General features: G+C 28.0%; 1 protein-coding gene across 1 annotated transcript; it reads right to left on the reverse strand.

Annotated features, from left to right (window-relative positions):
* Positions 1-9,336: 9,336 nt before the first annotated feature.
* On the reverse strand, positions 9,337-21,943 carry LOC107165173 (uncharacterized). The gene is made up of 5 exons (XM_015513288.2): positions 21,495-21,943; positions 21,147-21,314; positions 20,798-20,890; positions 12,325-12,523; positions 9,337-10,090 (listed from the first exon to the last, which is right to left on the reverse strand). Exons 1-5 carry the CDS (start codon positions 21,604-21,606, stop codon positions 9,832-9,834), a joined length of 831 nt encoding a protein of 276 aa, XP_015368774.1. The 5' UTR covers positions 21,607-21,943; the 3' UTR covers positions 9,337-9,831.
* Between the last annotated feature and the right edge of the window lie 848 nt (positions 21,944-22,791).

Consider the following 22,791-nt stretch of genomic DNA (forward strand, 5'->3'; position numbering starts at 1 on the left):
AGTTAATTTACGTTATAGGTAACAGATATATTACTATATTATGTTAAATATATTAAACAACGTCATTACGTCAATCATAGCTGGTGCATTGTTTTATCATTTAATTAGGTAAATTTATTTTTACATACATTTAATTAGAAACAATTTTCATTGGAACTTATTTAATATTACTAATAATAACTATAGGTAATATACAATTTTAATAATATTATAGTTACGTATATATTATACATATTATATAATATTATTAAATTATTTGAACAATATTAGGAACATGTTTTTTAAAATGTTCATTAATATATTATAACTTATTATTAGGGACTGAAGGCGATTGGTGTTTCGGGACGAACAATTGTCCCGAAATGACACTTCAATAATTTATAATTGTTTTTTATTAAGTACTTTTGTTGTTGAAGAACTCAGTCTATATAATATTAAATTTTAGAGATGAAGGACACATCGGACGCGAATTAATAACTTTACATTTATTATGTATTCTTTACATTTTGAAGTTTGAAATATTGTGATTTGTTTATTTGTACAGTTAAAGTTAAAGTATATGTTTATAAAAAATTAAAATTAAATGTTTGACCCGGATTTTGTCTAGTAAAATATGGTGACCCTAATACCTAACCATTATTAGTACGTGCGACGACCAGCTGAATACCTAGACTCAGTGCGAATCTAGCCTGATATAAAGGGGAGGGGGGAAGGGCGGCGAATATTAAAAATAAAATAAAATTTGTCAAAATTTTTTTACTAAATATTTTTTCCTAAGTATTATGAATGAACCCTTAACACCATCTACGTAGGTATGAGTGTTCTATCACTGGACAGCCTTCTCAAATTATATAACCATGTAAATATTTTGTAAAAAAAAAAAAATCCTATTTGCTTATTGTACTTATGTTACAGATTGTAAATATTCTATTTTAATAATAATAAAAAAAAGTATAAGAACAACACCTTAGAGGAGGCGAGGGGGCCCCTTTATTAAGGAGAGGATATGAATTTATTAATATCCATGGCTAAATAATAATATATTTTATTGGTTCAATCAATTTTACAATTTTTTTTTTTGCAACCTGATACAATATTGTCATTTAAATAATTACTTCAATATTTTGTACTTGAAATCATTAAGTTCAATAAAAATCGATAAAAAAAGATCTCTGAAAGATGAAACAGCTAGAATCCATAAAATTTATGTTTAAGTGATATGTATCAAATGGTTATGGTTCATAATTGTATAAACATAGGTATCTATAGATATATATTATATATTTAGATAATATAAATAATAGAATGTAGCATTTATTATTTTAAATACTTACTTGTAATACAAAATATCTACTGAGTATTAGGTACTTATTAGTTATTTCCTTATGGAATCCTTAGTTATGGATATGGGTAGCTGGGTAGGTCATACTTTGTTAGAATACCAATCATCTAGAATTTATTATATATATCGAGTATCTACTATAATGTCTATACCTATTACCTATATTAGTCCTATAGGTAGGTAGTTATCTATACTTATATAAATATTATAATATAATGTATATGTATGAGGTATTCACTGATAGAATATCAATTTATATGTTGACTTATTTTATTTCCATTTCATTAAATGAGTATAAATTATGCACTTACCTCATTAACAACTTGTGCAATTTAATTTGTTCATGAAATATTGACAAAACATATTTTTGTTCTTCAAATTTAGTGTTTTTAATTACCAGCTGGTACCTAGCTATTTATTAATAACTAGCCCTCCGTGCTAGTCCAAACTTAAAATAAAATAATTAATATAGACATAATATGTCATGTGAATAGTAAAATTATAATTTAAAATGGTGGTTTGAATTTTTTTCAATGGATTTATTTAATTTGAATATATTTTATCTGTTTAAAAAATGAAAACAATAAGTAATAAGGATATCAAGATAAGCTTATACCTTAGAGTAATAAAACTATACAAAAACATGAATCACATGAAGAAGAGACCATTCATTAATAGAACCATACAAAACTGAAGACTGAAAATCTAAAAGCTAAAAAAATATTAAATTAAAAATAAACATCTTTTCATAAATATGAATCTATGTATATTGGTAATGAATTTCGTTACTAGATAGCGTTAGTAAATATGTAGCGTAAGTAAATATTGTAATACCATTATTTTTATTTGACTAGGACATATTTTATATTTATGCATATTGATAATTGATCATATTATTAAATCTAATATATTATATTATTACAAACAGAAGAAAATATTTTTGGTTTATGTTTAGGCGATAGGTTAGTACGAAGCTTTTTATAAACATACAGTATAATTGGATGTACTCGCAACCCACTAAAATATTACATCCAACTGTACCATTATTAAATACATGAGTACATGACAATTTGAACAAGTTTTAATTTTTTTTTTTTAAGTCACAATTTTACATAACACCCCCCCCCCCCCCACTTGTTCTTCATTGATGGAATTGATCCCGGTAAAAAGAAGATTGGATACCAATAATGAAATATCTAATATTTACATAATAATATTAAGATGGATGTATGTATTCAACTTGGGGTAATATGGTAATAAATCAAATCAAAATTAATTAACTTTCCAGAACATAGGATTTCTAATGCCTCTCACTACGTGCCTATTGATACTCTCCATATTGATCTTAAATATGAACCCGTGTAGCTAAACTTCTTTTCAAACTCAACTCTCAAGTCATTTAAGTTCAAAATTGATTTAAGCATATTGTTTAAACCTGACAATTAAATGTTAAATGTTAACAATTATTTAACTATGCATTGCTAATCTACTACCACAATAATTCAATTACCTATTTAACTAGTCTAAAATCTAAATAAATTACTTAACTCCAGACTCCAGTCTTCAATAGGTAATAGTATTCTTTACTCTTGAAAAATAACATTTAATTCAATAGACAAAATGGGAGATTTCTTATTAGCATTGTTATCATGTTTAATATGCGTTCCGTACCTTCAGCTCAGTAGCATGTTTTCTACCTACTTACCTATTAATTGTTTAAATTAAAAATCTAGGACAAGCATTAATCAACTTAGTAGTTGTTTGACCAATTAAGTTACAATATAGATATCGTACTTAGTAAAATATTGTATTGGTAAATCACATGAATTACAAAGCAAAAAATAAAAATAAATAAATGGTGTGCAAGTAGGCTATATGCTATACTGTTGGTGTCGTGTGCGGACAATATTGGCCGCTGTCATAATTTTATACATGGACAATAATTGGTAAGTTAAATAAAAAATATTTGTTTAGCTAAAAACGTAAAAAATAATTTAAAAGTTAAACACTTAAATACAAAATAACGTTTTTTTAAAATTTATTTTCAATAACATAATAATTTGTGAATAAAATATATGGTCAAATACAAAAATAAAAACAAATATAATATCTCGCAAGAAAAAGTCTCTATAGTGTTCATCTAAGTTTTACAGGAAAATTAAGGAATACAAATAATTCATAAGTTCGTCTTTGAAAAAGTTAATATCAAAACTATTACAAACGGGTGCAATGTTTTTCGTCTTTCACTTAATGGTTTTAAAAAAAAAATCTCTACCTATATTATTATAAACACTCCATTACTATTATTACTAATAGCTAAGAACTAGACGGTCAAGACGGATGTACAGTGATAACTATTGAAGGTAAATCGGCCTCATCAAGCCACATTATATTGATATAATCATGCAATATTGATGAAAAATCGTATAAATACCGTTAATAATTTATCATTAATTTTATAATATTATACAAAAAACGTGGTAACAGAACTTAACGTTTTTTGCAATAAATAATATCTTGAGATACATATTTTTCTTATTATTTATAATAATTTATATGATATTGTAAGGACATAATTTATAATATGCTTACAAAATTATAGATATGATTTGTAGGTTTGACGTAATAAATATATAAGGTCAAGCAGTGGTGCCGAAGTCCTAAACATCTAGTAGGGTGAAAAATATTTCAAGATGCCCAACATCTTAATATCGGCAAAAATGGCATACCGTAGAGAGGAAAATGGTCAATATAAAGCGGCCCTATCCTAAATTTTCAAAATATGACCCGACTTCAACATAGGGTTCGGCGCCACTGAGGTCAAGACTTTAAGTGTAGTCAGTATAGGTACCTCCTAATCGTTTGCAGACTATTTAGTATCGATAACTAATTGATTGATGCTGCAAGATGCTGCATGTTTTATTAATTACGTGAGGTAAATACCTACGCAATTATGATTCTCTGTAAATTACAAAATATTCGAATACACGAAATGACGTTGTGTGGTTGACTCTCACTGCAGAAAAGCCTATAATATTAATGTGGCCAAGTAGTACTGTTATAATCATTATAAGTACCTACCTACTACGCGTAACATTGGTGGTTAGGTTAGGTACTTAATTGCTCTTCAAAGCAGTATCAATATTTTCATTGTTTAATGATTTTGTTTACTATAAAAAATGTATACATAACATTATATTAAAAGAATCAAATAGTTATGGAATATACTATATATATTATAAATTATACAAATATAAAATATCAACTGAAAAGAAATATGTATTATTTAATATTATTACATTTTTTTCGGATAATTTTATCAATAATAATTATCTAGATAAATTTCTAATTTTTTCCTAGATTGAAAATTTTAAATTTCTTTGAAATCTACCACACCATGTTATTTCTATAGACGTCACTCACTGCATGCGAGGTCATGTGGATGACCCAGACGAAGAGATTATTCGTCCGGCGAATGTTTTGTTGCGGTGCTATTGACATATTATATACCGTAATGTAAAGATAGCTTAAAACGAGTGTTTGGTCACCAGCTGTCAAACGCCACTGCAGGCTTTGAAAGTTTGTGTAGTACTCCATTGTGTGCTTTCGTCCCGAGTTCGCTTCGCATCACTTGAGTGCCCTGATGGACGGTCCGCTGTATTCACCTGCAGACAGTCCATTCGAATCCACTTGTGCGCGTTCGCCCGTTCGACGTTTTGTGTCTCCGTGTTTGTGGCTGTTAGGGTAAGTTTTCCATACGTATTTTGTAGGTACACCGTGCCGACATCGGATTTCCATACTTGGACGAGCACGTCGAATACCTGGATCCACCAATCTACCGCCGGAATAATAACGTCAGTTGGATATCGATTTTGAGCCTTTCTAACCACGAACCTAAGGCGATGTTTTTGCAGAGAATGAGTTTAGATAAAAAATTATACGTATCAACGATAAGATGGCTATACTGTCAAAATCGTATGTAGATTTAGACGAATAAACGTTTTCGTTATGTTACTTAATTGGTTTTTATTTTATATAGTCATCACTTTAATATACTATACAGTAGGTATATGTAAACTATATACCAATTAATTTACGCCACTTGTAGAAATTGTGTCTATATTGTACAGGTATACATTCGGTTTTTTGTAACCAGTGTAAAAATCTCACGAGGAGATTTGCATTGAATGTCCAAGATTTTTGACCACAGAACAAAAAAAATGTTATCAACACATTAAGGTACATAAAAAAAAACCAAAAACACTGAGATATTACTCTAAGAATGATAATTATTATAATTATAATAAAAAAATCGATATTTTATACTCTCAAAAATATTCATCTCTATAGTTTTTATGGTGGGTAATTTTACTCTAATTTCTAAGATAAAATAAAAAAAAAGATTTTGTGTGAATGCGTTTTGTCTGTGTTGTACGCGAGTGAGACAGAGAAAACAAATAGTGCGCTGAAATCCTCTAAGTAGTTATTTTAATGGGTTAAAAAAAAAATTCAGTTAGTATTAAAACATGCTTATCTCGAAAAAAAAACAATGACACAATTTAAAAACAGGAAACAAACTTTTTTTTATAAAACGCAAAATAGGTTCTTGTACCCTAAACGGATTCAGAGAATCGTATAATATAACCATGCAAGTGCGGAATAAGTACATTTGTTGATATATTACATATGAGACAGATAGAGAAAACAAAATAATATGTTGAGGAGGGGTTGGAGAATGGAGGACCTTTAATGTATAGACGTTAAACATACACTTCGGATTGCAAAATGTGCATATTATTGTTGTCTTTTTTTTTTATTTGATTGTTTCAATACACTAGGCATTTTTACAATGTTAGGTGTTATATACGATGAATATAATTATATTGTTATCATTGAGTTGAGTTTACATTTTCGCGTTTCTATTTTAATGATTTTTATCATGAAAGTTTTTCACTTTGTTTCCTGTAGCCAATCGATGCATTATTAGTAATAGAGATCAATCATTGTTTAATTTAATACGCATTGAATTTTCTACATTTTAGTATAAATAAATAATTTTCATATTAAAAATAATATATTAATGTGAATCAATATCAAGTAGCCAAGTAGGAGAAAAAAGCTGATGTATTATATGCATCCATATATATTTGGAAAATAATAATATAATGGCTAGCTTGTCAGCTGTTATCTGATAGCATAAAATTGTTATTACAATTATATTTCACGTATCTACTATACTAATAATCCCTATACTATATACTAGCTGAAGTCAAGTAAGTCAACAGTAGTCAGTACTAACTGGCTTTAGATAACGGTAAACTGGTACCTACCATAAGTGTAACTAAAAAAATAAACCATCGTAAACTTGTTTTTATCTTCACCTGAAACTAAAACTGAGAATTTGTGAAGAAATATATCTTATTGAACACTAATCATATTTCATTGTATTGTAAGTTCTAAATTATAATATAGGTACCAGTATTTGAAGATTTGTCTTCATAACAAACAGAATTGTTGATTGTAGTCGATAAACAAAATAGTTAATTTTGTAAGATTAATGCAAGTCTGAATTTTAAAAATGTACAACTATACCAAAAGATCTTTAATGTGTAGTATGACTAGACTATACTAAATTACTACATACACGGCCGGCCCAAGGTATTTTGACGCTGGGGAAAATTTTTTGAAAGGCGCCCTTAATCAAAGGCTCCATAATACATTTAATACTTTTTATACTTACCTACATATTTTGTTTAAAATTCTTATACTTATGGATAGGTAAAGGATTGCAAAACTTATTTGGATACAATTTATAGACGTATCGGCTGTAACACATACTTTTTTGGTTTTCCCGAGTTAATGAATATAATATATTATCATTGTATATTATTTTTTAATTATTTTTAATATAATAATAAAAACTGGAAAGTGGAGTAAAATTTATAAAAAAATAAATATATAACAGAATATTCTGTCATAGATAATTTAGTCATTTAGCTATATTATTGTCAATGTGAATAAATATTACGCTAAAATTTATAAAATATTCGTATATTAAATGCGCCCCGGGCTACCGCCCGGTTCGCCCGTATCTTGGGCCGGCACTGTATACATACTACCTATGATAATTTATTATTGATTGTTATTTAAATACTTATATCAATCAAATGTGTTATAATTTAGACAATAATAACATTAACGTTGTCAGTTCTGTCCTGCTCTGGTTACCCCTTACCAGCAAAGAAATATTCTTTAACATTTTTACGTGAAGCTTGTAATTTGTACGAATTTACGTTTGTTATGAACATGTGTAAATTTATATTAGTGTTTTGAGTTATTAATTACAACATAGTTACACTACTAATTACGTACAAGGGTGGTTTCAATTCCCATAACATATTTTGTACACTTAAATTTAGTAAAAGTATATTAAGATAAAAACAAAAATACTTAAAAAGACAGAATGTTAAATTTTTCCTAATTCCACTAGGAATCCAATATGATATGGGTTGCAACTTTTGTAAGAGTTTATCTTAAGTATGTATAATGTAGTATGCGATAGTCATGCATTCAAAAATATATTGAGTATAAAATAAAAATATGGAGTTTGTTTATCAGTATTCAGTATATGTAAGTACCTATGTGGGGATATGTGGACGGATCTTATGTATGATATTATGTTCAACATTTTTAAATCGTGTTTACCCAACAGAAATTACATATGGGTTATTTGTATATATAGATTATAGGTAACCTAACCTAACCTACCTATTCAAAATCTAACCAAATAAGAAAATTTTTCATAAATATATGAGTCTCAGTGGAGAGTGAAAATAATATTTCAGTTTAGTAAAGTTTATATATATTATGTGGTACTTACCTATAATGATATAGATATTAATTTTTTAAATTAATTTTGTTTCTGTCAAAACTGATAGAATATCGATAATTTTTGCTACCTACTTAACAGAAAAATAACATAAATATTTGTTAATGTTATTCTAATACATTTTTAAAATTATGAATTACATAATATTGAAACATTATTCAGTCAGCTAGAAATGTATACTACTAAATCATATTTTATATACGTATTGCACTTGAGGTACTCTGAGAACACCTTACAAAATGTCCCAAATAAATTATGATTCTATATAACTGTATGTCTGTATTATATATTGAAATGCACAGTTACGACGAGATAACGATCGCCGACTGAGTCCTCTTTAAATGTATTGAAAAAATATGTTCAAAGCCCTATATTTTCCAATTTGTGCCTTAGTGGAGTGGATTTTTTTATGTAGTCGACCAAGTAATGTATGCCCAGGTTACCACTGAATAAACTCATATCTACTTTTATGAAATGCTAGTATACGACGTAGGTATAATATTCATTAATGCAATGCATATTGTGTGTGGTTAGTGATGGGGGGTAGTTGATAGCAGTGATGTATCAATGGGTGATATGGGGGGGGGGGGGGTAATATCCTCTCCTCGGGAGGTTATTATTTTTTTTTTTATTCAAAACAATATTTTGATGATCATATATTCTTATGAACAATGAACATTGGACACTATTAACGAAAATGGATGGTATTAAAGTCAGTATATTAGGTATTTAATTCATCAACTATGTGCACAGACGAAGTCCGTGACTATAAGTTGATGATTTGATGGTAACAGATATTGCAATACTAATATATACAAGATTTAAGATGAGTACTGATAATCAACTTTGTATGCTATCAAACATCAGTAGGTACACAAAAATATAACTGTCACACCTGATGAAGTATTCAATGTTAATTCATTGTCCTCAAGAAAATTTTACTTTGTTGTTAATAAACAAAATTTTGTACACGGAGCAACATGTTAATACTATATTTTAATACGAATAAATGTGTATACTGAATAATATATAATCTATTAAACATTTTATAACCTTCTACCTCCCAGTGAAAAAAATATAGATAGAAGTAAAGACAACACGTGTGTACGTTTATTGATTATATTTTAATCGTTTATTTATAACCTTATAATTCTATTTATTGAATTATTATAATTTCTAGTAAAACATAATAATTTAATATTGTAATAAATTAGCATCATGTTAATATATTTATACCGTATACAAATAATTTAATATAAAAACGTAAAATTAAAATAAAGTCGCTTATAGGAAACCGTTGTTGCGAAATGTAATATTGTATATTTCCGCATTTGTAATATACACAATATACTCGAATAATATTATTAGGTATGCTAATAAAATCCCATGGGAGCATATATTATTACCTACCATTATTATACGATTGAAAGCAATAATGTGGGACGCGCAAAAACTACCAACTACATAGTAATAATAATAATAATAATAAAACAAATAAATATAGGTTCATGGGCGTTGGGTTGACGAGGTTGTAAGGCTCGGCCCCTTAAATAGGAAAATGATTAACAATAATTTGCCAGTTTCCTATCATATTTTTAAATCAAACGTTCGCGGGCGTGGGTTGTTGTTGGTCAGTAGGTGCATTTGAGGTAGAGGTGGTTCCGGAATTTGTTGACTGGTTCAAATTCAGTCCCATGACTTGGACCAGCCAAGTGACACCCTGCACGGCCGTCTGTCCAAACGCCTGTATGAACGCCTCTTCGCTGGGGTCTACACCTTCCTCGCCCTCTTCTTCACCCTCTTCTTCTTCTCCCGATTCCGTACTGTTGTTGGACTGGTCTTCCGGAAAATCAACTACTCTATATTATACAAACAAAACGGGAAAAAACGTAAAAATATGGAAAATGTCTAACTCAACGTTGATTTTTACATTATTTTGCGAACACCTTGCAAGTATACGCTGCTCAAGTAAAGAAATATCAATGTAAGGCGTTTATTGGTGATGACACATTATTATTTCATGAGCGCGTTAAAGCTACTTAACATGTTAATTATAATAAAACTCAATCTGATCATTGCGATCTCGGGTTCCAAACGACAACTATAATCGTTAAAGGGAATCGGGGATATTAACTAGTGGATTTGAAATTTAATATTTGGAAAAGTATTAATCCTTGTACATTTTCAAAAACTTCATAATTTTTATAGCACCAGTGAGGAATATAATGGGCTCTTTTAATATGAACTGTACAGAAGATTATTGATATTTAACCAAAAAATAAAAATAAATTGTTTAATTATTGATTTAAAAATGTTTAAGAAAATATTTCATTAAGCGGCCCAAATAATTACACAAACATTATCATACAAACAGTTTTGAACTAATCAAAACTTTTGATATTATTACAATTTTAATTCAATGACATAAAATCTTAAATCAAGAGAAAAAAGTTCCCATACATAGCAATTTTATGATAAAGCTTATCATTCTGTTTTTATTAAATTGGATAAACATATACACATTATATAAATAATTTATAATTAATTGACTAAAAAAACATTATATTAGTAATAAATAATATGCTATCAAGTTGTGTATATTGTATGAGTATACAAACATTAATATTGTGAGACGCCTTACTATATATTTGGCACCTAATAATATTATAAGTATTCATTGACAACTAGCAAGCATGAAACAATCAAATTTGAGTTATGGTTACTTGTTTTATGATGTGTAAATTAATTTTAGTAGAAATAAATAAACAGAATTTTAAGAAGGTACTTACATTTTAAGGACCGTTTTAATATCATGATTGATAAAAAAATATTCTATAATTTCATTTACTTGATCAATTGTAGTTTAAGAATTCGAAAAGTAACGTCCTATCCGAAAAGAAGTACATCTATTTACACGGTGGCTATGTTCCAGAAACTACTACTTTGTTCTTAAGTGATATTGATATGATACATCGAATCGATACTAATCACGTACCTATTTAACTGCACGTTTCGTATCATCACTATTAACACATCCTTTTCTCGTATAACTACTCAGCTTCTAGTCACGTTTCTGTACACTTTCAACGTTCAGTAGACACGTAGCGTTTGACACATTTAATAAAAATACCAGCAGAGAGCCTATGATATGACAGAATTAAATGTCTAGTCTCCCAGATCGAGTGCAAATGAAATCGATATATTATGTTTGTCGTCACTAGAGTTTGTCACTAGTCACAAATCGCTGCGTCGATTCCCAGCTATATTATTCTAGAATTAACTCTAGTATATTCATTATGTCTAACTTTTTAATAGAATCAATATTTTTTTTAACTTCAGCACTGACATAATATTCGATGTGTCAAAGTGTATGTTACATTTAACAAAAAGTTGTAAATTGTTATTAAAAATTATATTATTATATTAAACGTACCACTGTGAACAACAGTTAATTAATTATTTGAAAATATATATATCATTATTTATACTTTATACCTATTGTATTAGTGTTTCAATTGTTAATTTTTACCTTTTATACATTTACTTATTGTTCTTAACATAATAGATAGGGAATTGCATATAACAAGAAAAAATTGTTATGTTAGGTATATTAATTAAATTTTACTTTTTAATAATACATTTTCTCTTTATACTTAAATATTTTTATAGTTATTACTCATTCTATCTGTACGTAAAATAATTCAAAATGTAATCATCACAAAAGTATTCATAATTATACAGTTATAATACTTGTTATAATTATATTAGTAGATAATAGGTACCTATTTAAGTTCTTATGCGGAATATTATTTGGGCTTAATTTGAAAAACTATGAAATAATATAAGATGTAGGTATATGTATCCCAACTATTTTTTATTTAGACTTGTACCAAAAGAAATATTATATAATAAGTTATAGCTAACTTGTAACACCCGTGTTAATTAATGCATTTATACCTATATTTCTAAACTCAAAACTTATTTGATCGATATTGTATCTGAGGCCAAAAAAATTTAATCCACCTTCACGTATTTTATAAATTGAGAAAAAAATAATTTTTTGTGTTGAAGTATTATAATGGCATATACTTACGTAGAGTTGAAGATTAATCGATTTTGGTCCATTTTAAAGCACCCCATGGGAATCGAGTTTTGAACTTCATTTAATAAGGTAGCTTCTAACTTTAGACAACCGTCAAAGTCTTTTGGTGTAGACGAGTTACCCACGAATCTAGCGCACAGTTGACCGAATCCGACCAGCACGTCCATGCACACGGGTTCTGGGTTATTTCCTGTGACATACAAATCGAAATGTAACACTCTGAAAGTATACCTACATAGTCAATTAGTGCATGGTTCATTGATATTTGGTAGGTAAAATAATCGAATGTCAAAAAGTTGTATTACATGTAAAATATATTTAAAAATGTATTTTCTTTGAAAATTGTATTTATCAGTTTGTGACATGATGATTGAGGAATGCCGTGAAAATAACACGAGATTTTTAAAAATTATTTTCGTCATTATTAATACAATTAATTAATTAATTAATGACAAATGGTAAAATATAAAAACAAAAATACAAAAATCTTAAACAAAAATGAAAGTTGATCGTGCATTAAAAACTAAATGAAACAATTTCTTCAAGAAGCACCTATATCTAAGGTTTCGGTCAATTACGTTTCTATTGTTGGCATGAAATATGTTCATTTTCATGGTTGATTAGTCTTAGAGAAAACATACTTCAGATACTTTAGATAGCAATACTTTTTTCATATCGTAAACTGTCTTATAATAACATAAAAAAATATTTATTGTGCATATCATGTATCAAAGATTATGACTTTATTATACATCAATAATTTAATCATTATAAAATTAAAATAATCCCTTGAATTGTTTTGATATATTAACATTTAATGTTTTATATATTTATAATAAAACACTTAATCTTAATAATTCAAGATTTAATATTTTGCATTACAATTTTGAATGATAAAATCAGTTTAAGTATTGTACAAACTACAAATACAGCTGGTTGATTTTATTTTTAATTAAAAATTTAATTAGTAACTCGTTTGCTTTGAACGTAGTTGATATTTTAAAATTATTTATGGATATAATATACAAAGTAAAGGTACCTACTTATATTATTATATTTTATTAAATAAGAAAATCAATTGAATCTTTGTTACACGAGTTTAAAATGTATCTAAGTTAGTAAACTATAATAAGCATTAGTTCCATCATGGATTACGCATACCTATATTAAATCGTATATAATATCAATTAATATCTTCTTTATTTATTATTTTCAGTTTTATTTGCAAGGCATAGATATACTTAAGTGTATATAATATATATAAAATGATATTTTATGGTGATACTATTACCATCATTGCAGGAATGATGTGATTACATGTGATTACTTCGGGAGTGGGTTAAATAATAATAATAATAACAAATACTCGTCAGTCATTATTATTAACTATTGATGGGTAGATGGCAACTTGAATACATTTTTTTTCTTTAGGATGAGGAGGGGAGGAGGTGGTTTATTAATTTGGATTATGAGTAAAATCTATAAATCCATTACAAATTCAATTATATACCTTTTATATTTATACCTAATGCACATTGTAAGAAAATGATAAATGATTATTATCCTTAAATATACTTTATTCGTAATAACTATATGTATGATGATAGTATACAACTATAGTATACATAGAATTTGGAAAAAAAATTTAGGGGGAGGATCCTCCATAGTTGCGCCGTTATTGAATGGTTTATTTTTCATAACATTGTATTGTTAACTTTTACAAATCATGATTATAGATACTTAATTTATATTTTTATTGTAGTTTATTAACATCGATGGAAATGGTCATTATAGTTACATTTTTTTGGTTTTGTTATCAAACCTTAATATCGTTATTAACCTAACTGAGATATAGGTTTTAAAATTATGGACCACTATTTGGTAGCATGGAATGTGAATTTAGTCGTTATCAAAGACCTAACGGATGTAATGTATATTAGTGGCGTGGAGATTATTTGTAAGTTATAACATATATATTTTCAATACCCTTAATTCCTTTAAAATAATACAGTACATAAAGTTATTGCGATGAAATAATTGTTGTGTTATATTATTGCTGAACATAATGTATTTGAAGGGCAATTACCCACCAACCTACCATTTTAGATTCTGAACGAAGTGATGAATGTATTGATTTTACAAAGATGTTTTTTTTTTTTTTTTTTTGTTTTTTTTTTTTGTGTCTGTGTACAGCATAACTAGTCGAAATAATGCTTCGATTTCAAACTTTGGGGGTGGTTTCCGATGTAAAATTGAAGATCCTTGGTGCATTATAGAGGTCAAAAGTAAACATTTTCCAACAGTTTTCAAAAAAATCGAGAAAAACAAAAAAAAAAAGACAGAAAAACGGGAATTTTTACGCAAAATCAGTTTTCGACCAAATCGATTTTTTTATATGGTTGTAATTCAAAAAATAACCACTTTAAATACTTGAAATTTTCACCAAATGTTTATGTTAGTGTTCTCTATATACAGTTTCATTTTCAAAAATTTTTGACTTTTTTTGAGTTATTTATAGACCACTGAAATTTACACTTTTTTTGAGAATTTTTTTTTGAAGTGTCGGTAAAAAAATGTTGGACGACCAAAAAAACTTGAAAATTTAATACAAGGTTCCTTATGAGTTTTTCTTATTGTAGCTAAAAAAAATTAAAAATCGTAAGTCACAATTTTTTTTAATAAGCTTTTATAGTTCAAAATTTTACGAAATCTGTCGAAAACGCGAAAATTTGCAAGTAATTTTGAAGTTGAAAAATCATAAAATTTTTTGCGTTTATAACTAAGGATTAAAAATACAACACTAAGTTCTCCATAAGTTTTCCTTCAAGTAGCTATAGAGAAAACTCGAAGTATCATTATAAAAAAAATTTTAAGTGCGTTTGAATTTTAAATTTTTACGAAATAGCGTAACGATAACGATTTATCCTGAAACGATTTTAAATATTTATTATTATTCAAAAAGTATAAGTCCTAGATACTTGAAAATTTTACCAGTTATTAGGATTGGTATTTTATTTACATGATTAAATTTTCAAAATATTTTGACTTTTTTTGAGATATTTATAGACGACTGAAATTTTCAATTTGTCTGAAAATTTTTTTTTGAAGTGTCGATAAAATTTTTTTGGCCCTATCAAAATACTTGAAAATTTAATACAAAGTTCCTCATAAGTTATTCTTAAAGTGATTAAAAAATTATAAGAATAAATAGGCACAATTTTTTTTTATAAGCGTTTATAGTTCAAATTTTTACGAAATCTGTCGAAAATGTGAAAATTTGCAAGTAATTTTGAAGCTGAAAAATCATAAAATTTTTTGTGTTTATAACTAAAGATTAAGAATACATCACTAAGTTTTCCATAAGTTTTACTTCAAGTAGCTATAGAGAAAACTCGAAGCGTCATTATAGGAAAAATTTTAATTGCGTTTGAATTTTAAATTTTTACGAAATAGCGTAACGATAACGATTTATCCTGAAACGATTTTAAATATTTGTTATTATTCAAAAAGTATGAGTCCTAGATACTTGAAAATTTTACCAGTTATTAAGATTGGCATTTTATTTACATGATTTATTTTTCAAAATATTTTGACTTTTTTTGAGATATTTATAGACAACTGAAATTTTCAATATTTCTGAAAATTTTTTTGGAAGGGTCGATAAAATTTTTTTGGCCCTATCAAAATACTTGAAAATTGAATACAAAGTTCCTCATAAGTTATTCTTATAGTAATCAAAAAATTATAAAAATACATAGGCACAATTTTTTTTATTAGCATTTGAAGTTCAAATATTGACTTAATACGTAAAAATTACGGCAATGTTCAAATTATCTTAGATAGAAATTCATAAAAAATTTTCTTTTTTGATCTAAGATTTGAAAATTTAATACAAGGCTCCTATCATATTTTTACAATAGCAGTTGAAAAATAAAAGAAATATATTGTCACAAATTTTTTTTATAAGATTTTACAGTTCAAATTTTGACTAAATACATAAAAATTACGGCAATGTTCAAATTATCTTAGATAGAAATTCATAAAAGTTTTTCTTTTTAATTCTAAGATTTGAGAATTTAATACAAGGCTCACAATATATTTTTACAATTGCAGTTGAAAAATAAAAGAAATATATTGTCACAAATTTTTTTTATAAGATTTTACAGTTCAAATTTTGACTAAATACATAAAAATTACGGCAATGTTCAAATTATCTTAGATAGAAATTCATAAAAGTTTTTCTTTTTAATTCTAAGATTTGAGAATTTAATACAAGGCTCACAATATATTTTTACAATTGCAGTTGAAAAATAAAAGAAATATATTGTCACAAATTTTTTTTATAAGATTTTACAGTTCAAATTTTGACTAAATACATAAAAATTACGGCAATGTTCAAATTATCTTAGATAGAAATTCATAAAAGTTTTTCTTTTTAATTCTAAGATTTGAGAATTTAATACAAGGCTCACAATATATTTTTACAATTGCAGTTGAAAAATAAAAGAAATATATTGTCACAAATTTTTTTTATAAGATTTTACAGTTCAAATTTTGACCAAATACATAAAAATTACGGCAATGTTCAAATTATGTTAGATCGAAATTCATAAAAGTTTTTCTTTTTAATTCTAAGATTTGAGAATTTAATACAAGGCTCACAATATATTTTTACAATTGCAGTTGAAAAATAAAAGAAATATATTGTCACAAATTTTTTTTATAAGATTTTACAGTTCAAATTTTGACCAAATACATAAAAATTACGGCAATGTTCAAATTATGTTAGATCGAAATTCATAAAAGTTTTTCTTTTTAATTCTAAGATTTAAGAATTTAATGCAAGGCTCATAATATACTTTTGCAATATCAGTTGAAAAATAAAAGAAATATATAGCTACACTTTTTTTTTACATGCATTCAAATTTTAATTTTGACAATATACGTAAAAATCACGAAAATTCGTAAATTATTTTATTCTATAAATTCATAAAAAATTTTCTTTTTATACCTAAGATTTGAAAATTTAATACAAGGCTCCTTACAAGTTTTTCAATCTTTATCACAAAAAAAATGTCCATCGGAAATTCAAATTAAATTTTTATTAGCATTTGAATTTCAAATATTGACAAAAATTCGTCAAAACCATGAATATTTGCAAATTATTTTGTAGTTCAAAATTCATAATATTGTTTGTATTTATATCTAAGGTTATACAATTTAACACCAAGTTTTTCATAAGTTTTGCTTCAAATAGCTATAGAGAAAATTTGAAGTGTCATTATAGGAAACATTTTTTGAGCGTTTGAGTTTTAAATTTTTATGAAATCGCGTAATGATAACGATTTATCCTCAAACCAGGTATTCGTATATCTATGATAATATAAGGTATTATGAATTATGATAACTACACTAATTAATTAACCGTGCCTTACGCAAAATGCATCTCAATTGAAAAATAAAATATTTGTTTCAAAATAGAATATATGACAATATTTAAATATAATATATCCTAGACTGACAAATCATCTCCGTTCAGAATCGTTTTTCGTAAACAATGATACCTATCATTGCATTCAAATTTAATCCCATCCATTACAGTAACCTACTGTACAGCAGAACGACATCCACGACTTACCCGCTTTTTTATTTAATGATACCAATTTTTGAGAAATTAAAATATGTTTAAGTTAGTTAAAATTATTATAATTATAGTTATTTTTATTAAATAATAAGTGTAATATTATTTCATGTTATATGTATTTTAAATTATGAATTAATTTTATAATGTTTATTAGATATTTAAATAGCAATACTATCTATATTCACCAATTACGAAATAAATGCATACAAATTTCATTTAAAAGTGTAAAAATGTAGATACAAATATACTAAACTGTTTCTAAATTATAACGGACCGTTACTAAAGTAATTACCGCTATTCCCTGATTTTATTATAGAGTATCTTATAAATCGTTGCAAAACTAATCCAACCGCATATTATTTTGTGAAAATTGACATATTTTTAAAACACTTAAATAACAAAATGTCATCCAATTAATTAACTATACCTGGGGAAAAAATGTGTGTACAATAAGTTTCTTATTAAAAACTATTTGCATGGTACATTAATATAGGTAATCTTTTATTTCATGTAACATTTTCTAAATTCCAAATTCTAAATCATATAATTACTATCGATTTGAAAAAAAACTTATATATTGATGTACTGTACACGATGTAACTAGTATAATATATTTATATATGTGTAATATTAAATTTTATAGTACAGCTTTTAATATTTAGGAACGTAATTACTAATTTGTAAAAAAATTTGTTTTTTGTAAATCGATTTAGATGTGTAAGAATGCCGATTGATTTTCACCTATAACTTATAACATATTATAATATACTAACTGTCAATAAAATTTAAGATTTATATCAACTAAATATCTACTAAAAAAATTGAGTAAATATGAATATAAATGTATAACAATACAAATGTGTAAACCATCAATAAATTATAATAATAATATATAATAATTAACTGTATTATGCAATGGTTTGCAAGTTTGTATAAAAGTAAATACATTTTAGTTTATCTTCATTATTATAAAATATTATAAAAACATATTTTTAATAAAAGGCAAATTAAAAAAAAAAAAACATATTTAGTTGCAGATGTTAATATTACTAAGAACATAAATTATTGTTTTTCCCATCTTCACTCTTACTTAACGCATATGTGAACTTTTAATCTAATTATTTATAGAATATAGCATTTTCTTTTATAAATTAAAAAAATACATTTTAATAACTTTGTCCAAATGTTTTTTTTTCTATAAATGTGTTTAAAATAACATAATTTTATACGTAAATAGCTCATCCTATTTTTTATTCTGTATATGAAAAGGATATTGGTAATAATATTTTAGAAACTTTAAATAAAATATAATGATTTAAATGTAGACTTTTACAAACAACGGGTGCATAATTTATTTTATAATACAATAGTGTACAACAATATGCTTTTTCATTTATTTATAATAATTCATGAACTATGTAAAACATTAATTTATGTAACAATATCATTTTACATACATTTTCATTGAACATTATATCACCATAAATTAAACAATAAAATTTGATGTACTTCATATTCACTGGTCATCGAACACTTTAATTTTTATTTTGGTCATAATAACGATTTTTTGTTATTTTTAGTAGATTCAAGCCTTAAAGATATTTTTTTCTTTTCGAAGATATAATAAACCAAGGGGTCTAACTTTAAATATAGGCGATTCGTGCTTATACTACTATCTAGTGTATTTATTAAGGCAGTGGTTCCCAAACTTTTAGGATCACGGAACCCTTAGGAAATAGTTTGTGTTTTGCGGAACCCTAATGTCTTTACTTCCAACTTAACCCCATTTGAAAAAAAAACCAGTACTACAAAAAATTTCAGACATCACATACATCTGACGGAACCCTTGAGATAGTCCCGCGGAACACACTTTGGGAAACGTTGTATTAAGGGTTACTTTCTAGAAATTATTTTGAATGAACTTTTTAAATTAGGCGTATGAATATTTTCAACTCTTCAAATAAAAAAAATAAACACATCTCAATAAATTGTAAATAATTGTGCACTAGATTTAGTATTATATATTATAAGTAATGAATGTTATATTATATATCTTAATATTATAATCGCAGGTAAGATTAATAATCTATAAGGACTAACGAGTTTTTGATATTGTTTATATGTCACGTCATGTATCTATGAATTCTGCTACCAACCCACAGGTAACTATTAAGTTTCTTATATAATACACATGAAAAAATAATGTGACTCATGTTTATTTACCGTTAGAGTAAAAAGTAATTTAAATAATAATTTCGTCATTATGTTCTTATTGTTTAAACACGATCGCGACCGTCTAGTCGATTTCGATTTCACGTGCCATTGTCAATGTCACGACAGCGTTAAGGATTGCAGTATAGAACTTATAATATCGTAGCCTACATCTATCCTGTGATGGTAAACGGTGCGTACCTCCTACGTATGATTCCTGACGTGCAGCCTACACGGTAAAAGTGACTATACGTTATGGTCACGCCAAGGAAAACGCACAACATGCATAACATTGTCGTACAACAGTCGTTTTTTATCGCTCGTCGGATTATTAACAAATCCAACGCACGATGTGTGTTCAGAAAATCAAACGATGAAAATAACTATTATTGTATGCGATTTTGTGTAGGACTGGTCATGGCGATTATGCTACCGATTAGAAGGTTATAATATGTAGTTAGGTTTTAGGTACCTATTTATAATACTACGAAACCTGGTGGACGTGTTTCGATTGTAGGCACATATCGTCATATCGCTGACTTTATGATAATATAATATTTTTATCAATGATAATGTTACAGCAGATGGACATATTAATTATTGGCTTACCCTTGATGACACCGTTCTGGACGTTGCCTCTACCGTAAGTCACGTTCACGGCTATCGACTCGATGTCTGGCACGTACTTGAACTTGACACATCCTGTACAAAGAAAAAAAGAAATGCACACAACGACCGTGATCATCAAAAAAATAATAATGATAAAACGTAAAACTGGTGCTGCGAGCAAGACTTCATCGATGATAAAATGTCGTTTATTATGCGTATAAAGTGCATTCATAATATTAAGTACGGTGCGTAATATCGTGTTGTGCACTATATTTAATATTGCCATGTCACAGCGAACGTAAAATTATAATAACGATGACGTATAGGCACAAACTGCAACGGTACTCACCCGGAGATGTGGTCAAGTCCAGGAACGGCAGACTCATTCTCAGGCAGCACACGCACGACTTGAGCTCCGGACTTTGGCACTCGCACCGTTTTTCCGGCACTTGTTTCGCCTCGGATTTGAGCCCACTCCTCTGCTGGACGACGCCTTCCAGTCCGGTCCACAGCAGGTCTGCGATGGGCAGCCCAAAAAAAAAAACGAAAACAAAAACCACCGAAAACGACAGATGTTAAATATTATGTATTATCATTCGTGGTGCGATTTTTTTCTCTCTCTTTCTTTCTCTCTCGCCCTGCACAAAGTCACGTCGTATAAACGACGACATTTTGTTTTCATCTCGCGCTCACTCACCCGTAACGGTTGACGTCGGCGGCACGCTGGCGCCCGAACACGCTGCGACAGTGCACGCCATCGCGGCCAAAGCGCACCACCACATGTTATTAGCTGGACGACGGTGTTCCATCACGACTTGTACGACGTTTGATAGTATTATGTGATTATGCACACGACGGCGATACGGTGATGATTATGATGAATACAACAATAACAACAACAAAAACAACGATAAAAAAAATACACGTCCAACACGCAGTCGATCCCGTTCTGTCTGCGGCGGCGGCGGTCGCTAAACGATACTATACCAGCAGCGGGTCAACGGGTCACCCACTATTGCTTCCCCCCACCGGTTTACCACTTTCTTTTCAGGTATGAGACGAGATGACGGCGGCGGCAGGTCTTCCGTGCACGCGACTACGGCGGTTGCAGCGGCGGCGACGACGACAACAATGGACGTACAACGTATTACACGCGTCCGGAGCGAGTGCATCGACTAAAAATTTCGCTTTCTCGCGGACGCCCGCGCGGCTACGCCCGCCTCGCTTTCTACGTACCCAGCCAGAAGTAAGCATAGTGTATACCACCTCGACTTTCCCCGTGCACTTGAATGGTATATCTATTTACATATTATTATATAGCCACGGCAAGATCTTTATACGCCTATTATGATATTACCCAAAATAATATTATTCAGTCATAGGCGTGCGCAGACTTTGGTAGCAGCTGAGGTCGTGCGCTGTGGCTGGCAAACTAATGTGCTCCTCAAAAATATAAATGCACCTATATAACTAAATACCTTTATACACCATCGCCATAAAAATATTTACGATAACCTGCATATTATATTGTAATTATTATTAAATTGCACTTTCCTGTTTGAAAATATTAGATTTTTAAAAATAAAGATTTATTTTTATGAAGAGAACGCGTGTTTGTTGAAAAGGATAATATAGTTTCATGATGCTTTTCTAATAATTCGGCCCGCAGAGCCCACGTGGTATACGTGCATAGGCGGTACTTGGGCGGAGGAGGAGGATTCAGCATTCCAAAAATATTCAGAGCTCTCAAAATTAAAATAATAATAATAAATAGTAATTTTATTTATTATTATTTTTGGAATTATTAAAGGTACTTACCTAATTTTGAATACGAAGATATTATTCCCCACCCCCTTAAAATGTAATCTATTACCCAAACATGTGTATTCATGATAACGTAAATGTTTTATTTATACAATACGATACCACTTCTATGGTAAGGACCTAGACGTTTGTGTAGTGGAGGCTTTAACCACGGTGTGATAACTCGTCTT

Source organism: Diuraphis noxia, unplaced genomic scaffold (assembly GCF_037042655.1).
Source record: "Diuraphis noxia isolate RWA-SAM2 unplaced genomic scaffold, SU_Dnox_SAM2 contig0002, whole genome shotgun sequence".
Lineage (NCBI taxonomy): Eukaryota > Metazoa > Arthropoda > Insecta > Hemiptera > Aphididae > Diuraphis > Diuraphis noxia.

Coding starts and splice junctions, on each gene's coding strand:
- LOC107165173 (XM_015513288.2), bottom strand. CDS start 21,606: ATGGAACACCGTCGTCCAGCTAATAACATGTGGTGGTGCGCTTTGGCC. Junction 20,891..21,146: donor GGACTTGACCACATCTCCGG/GTGAGTACCGTT, acceptor TTCTTTGTACAG/GATGTGTCAAGTTCAAGTAC. Junction 12,524..20,797: donor CCAGAACGGTGTCATCAAGG/GTAAGCCAATAA, acceptor TGTATGTCACAG/GAAATAACCCAGAACCCGTG.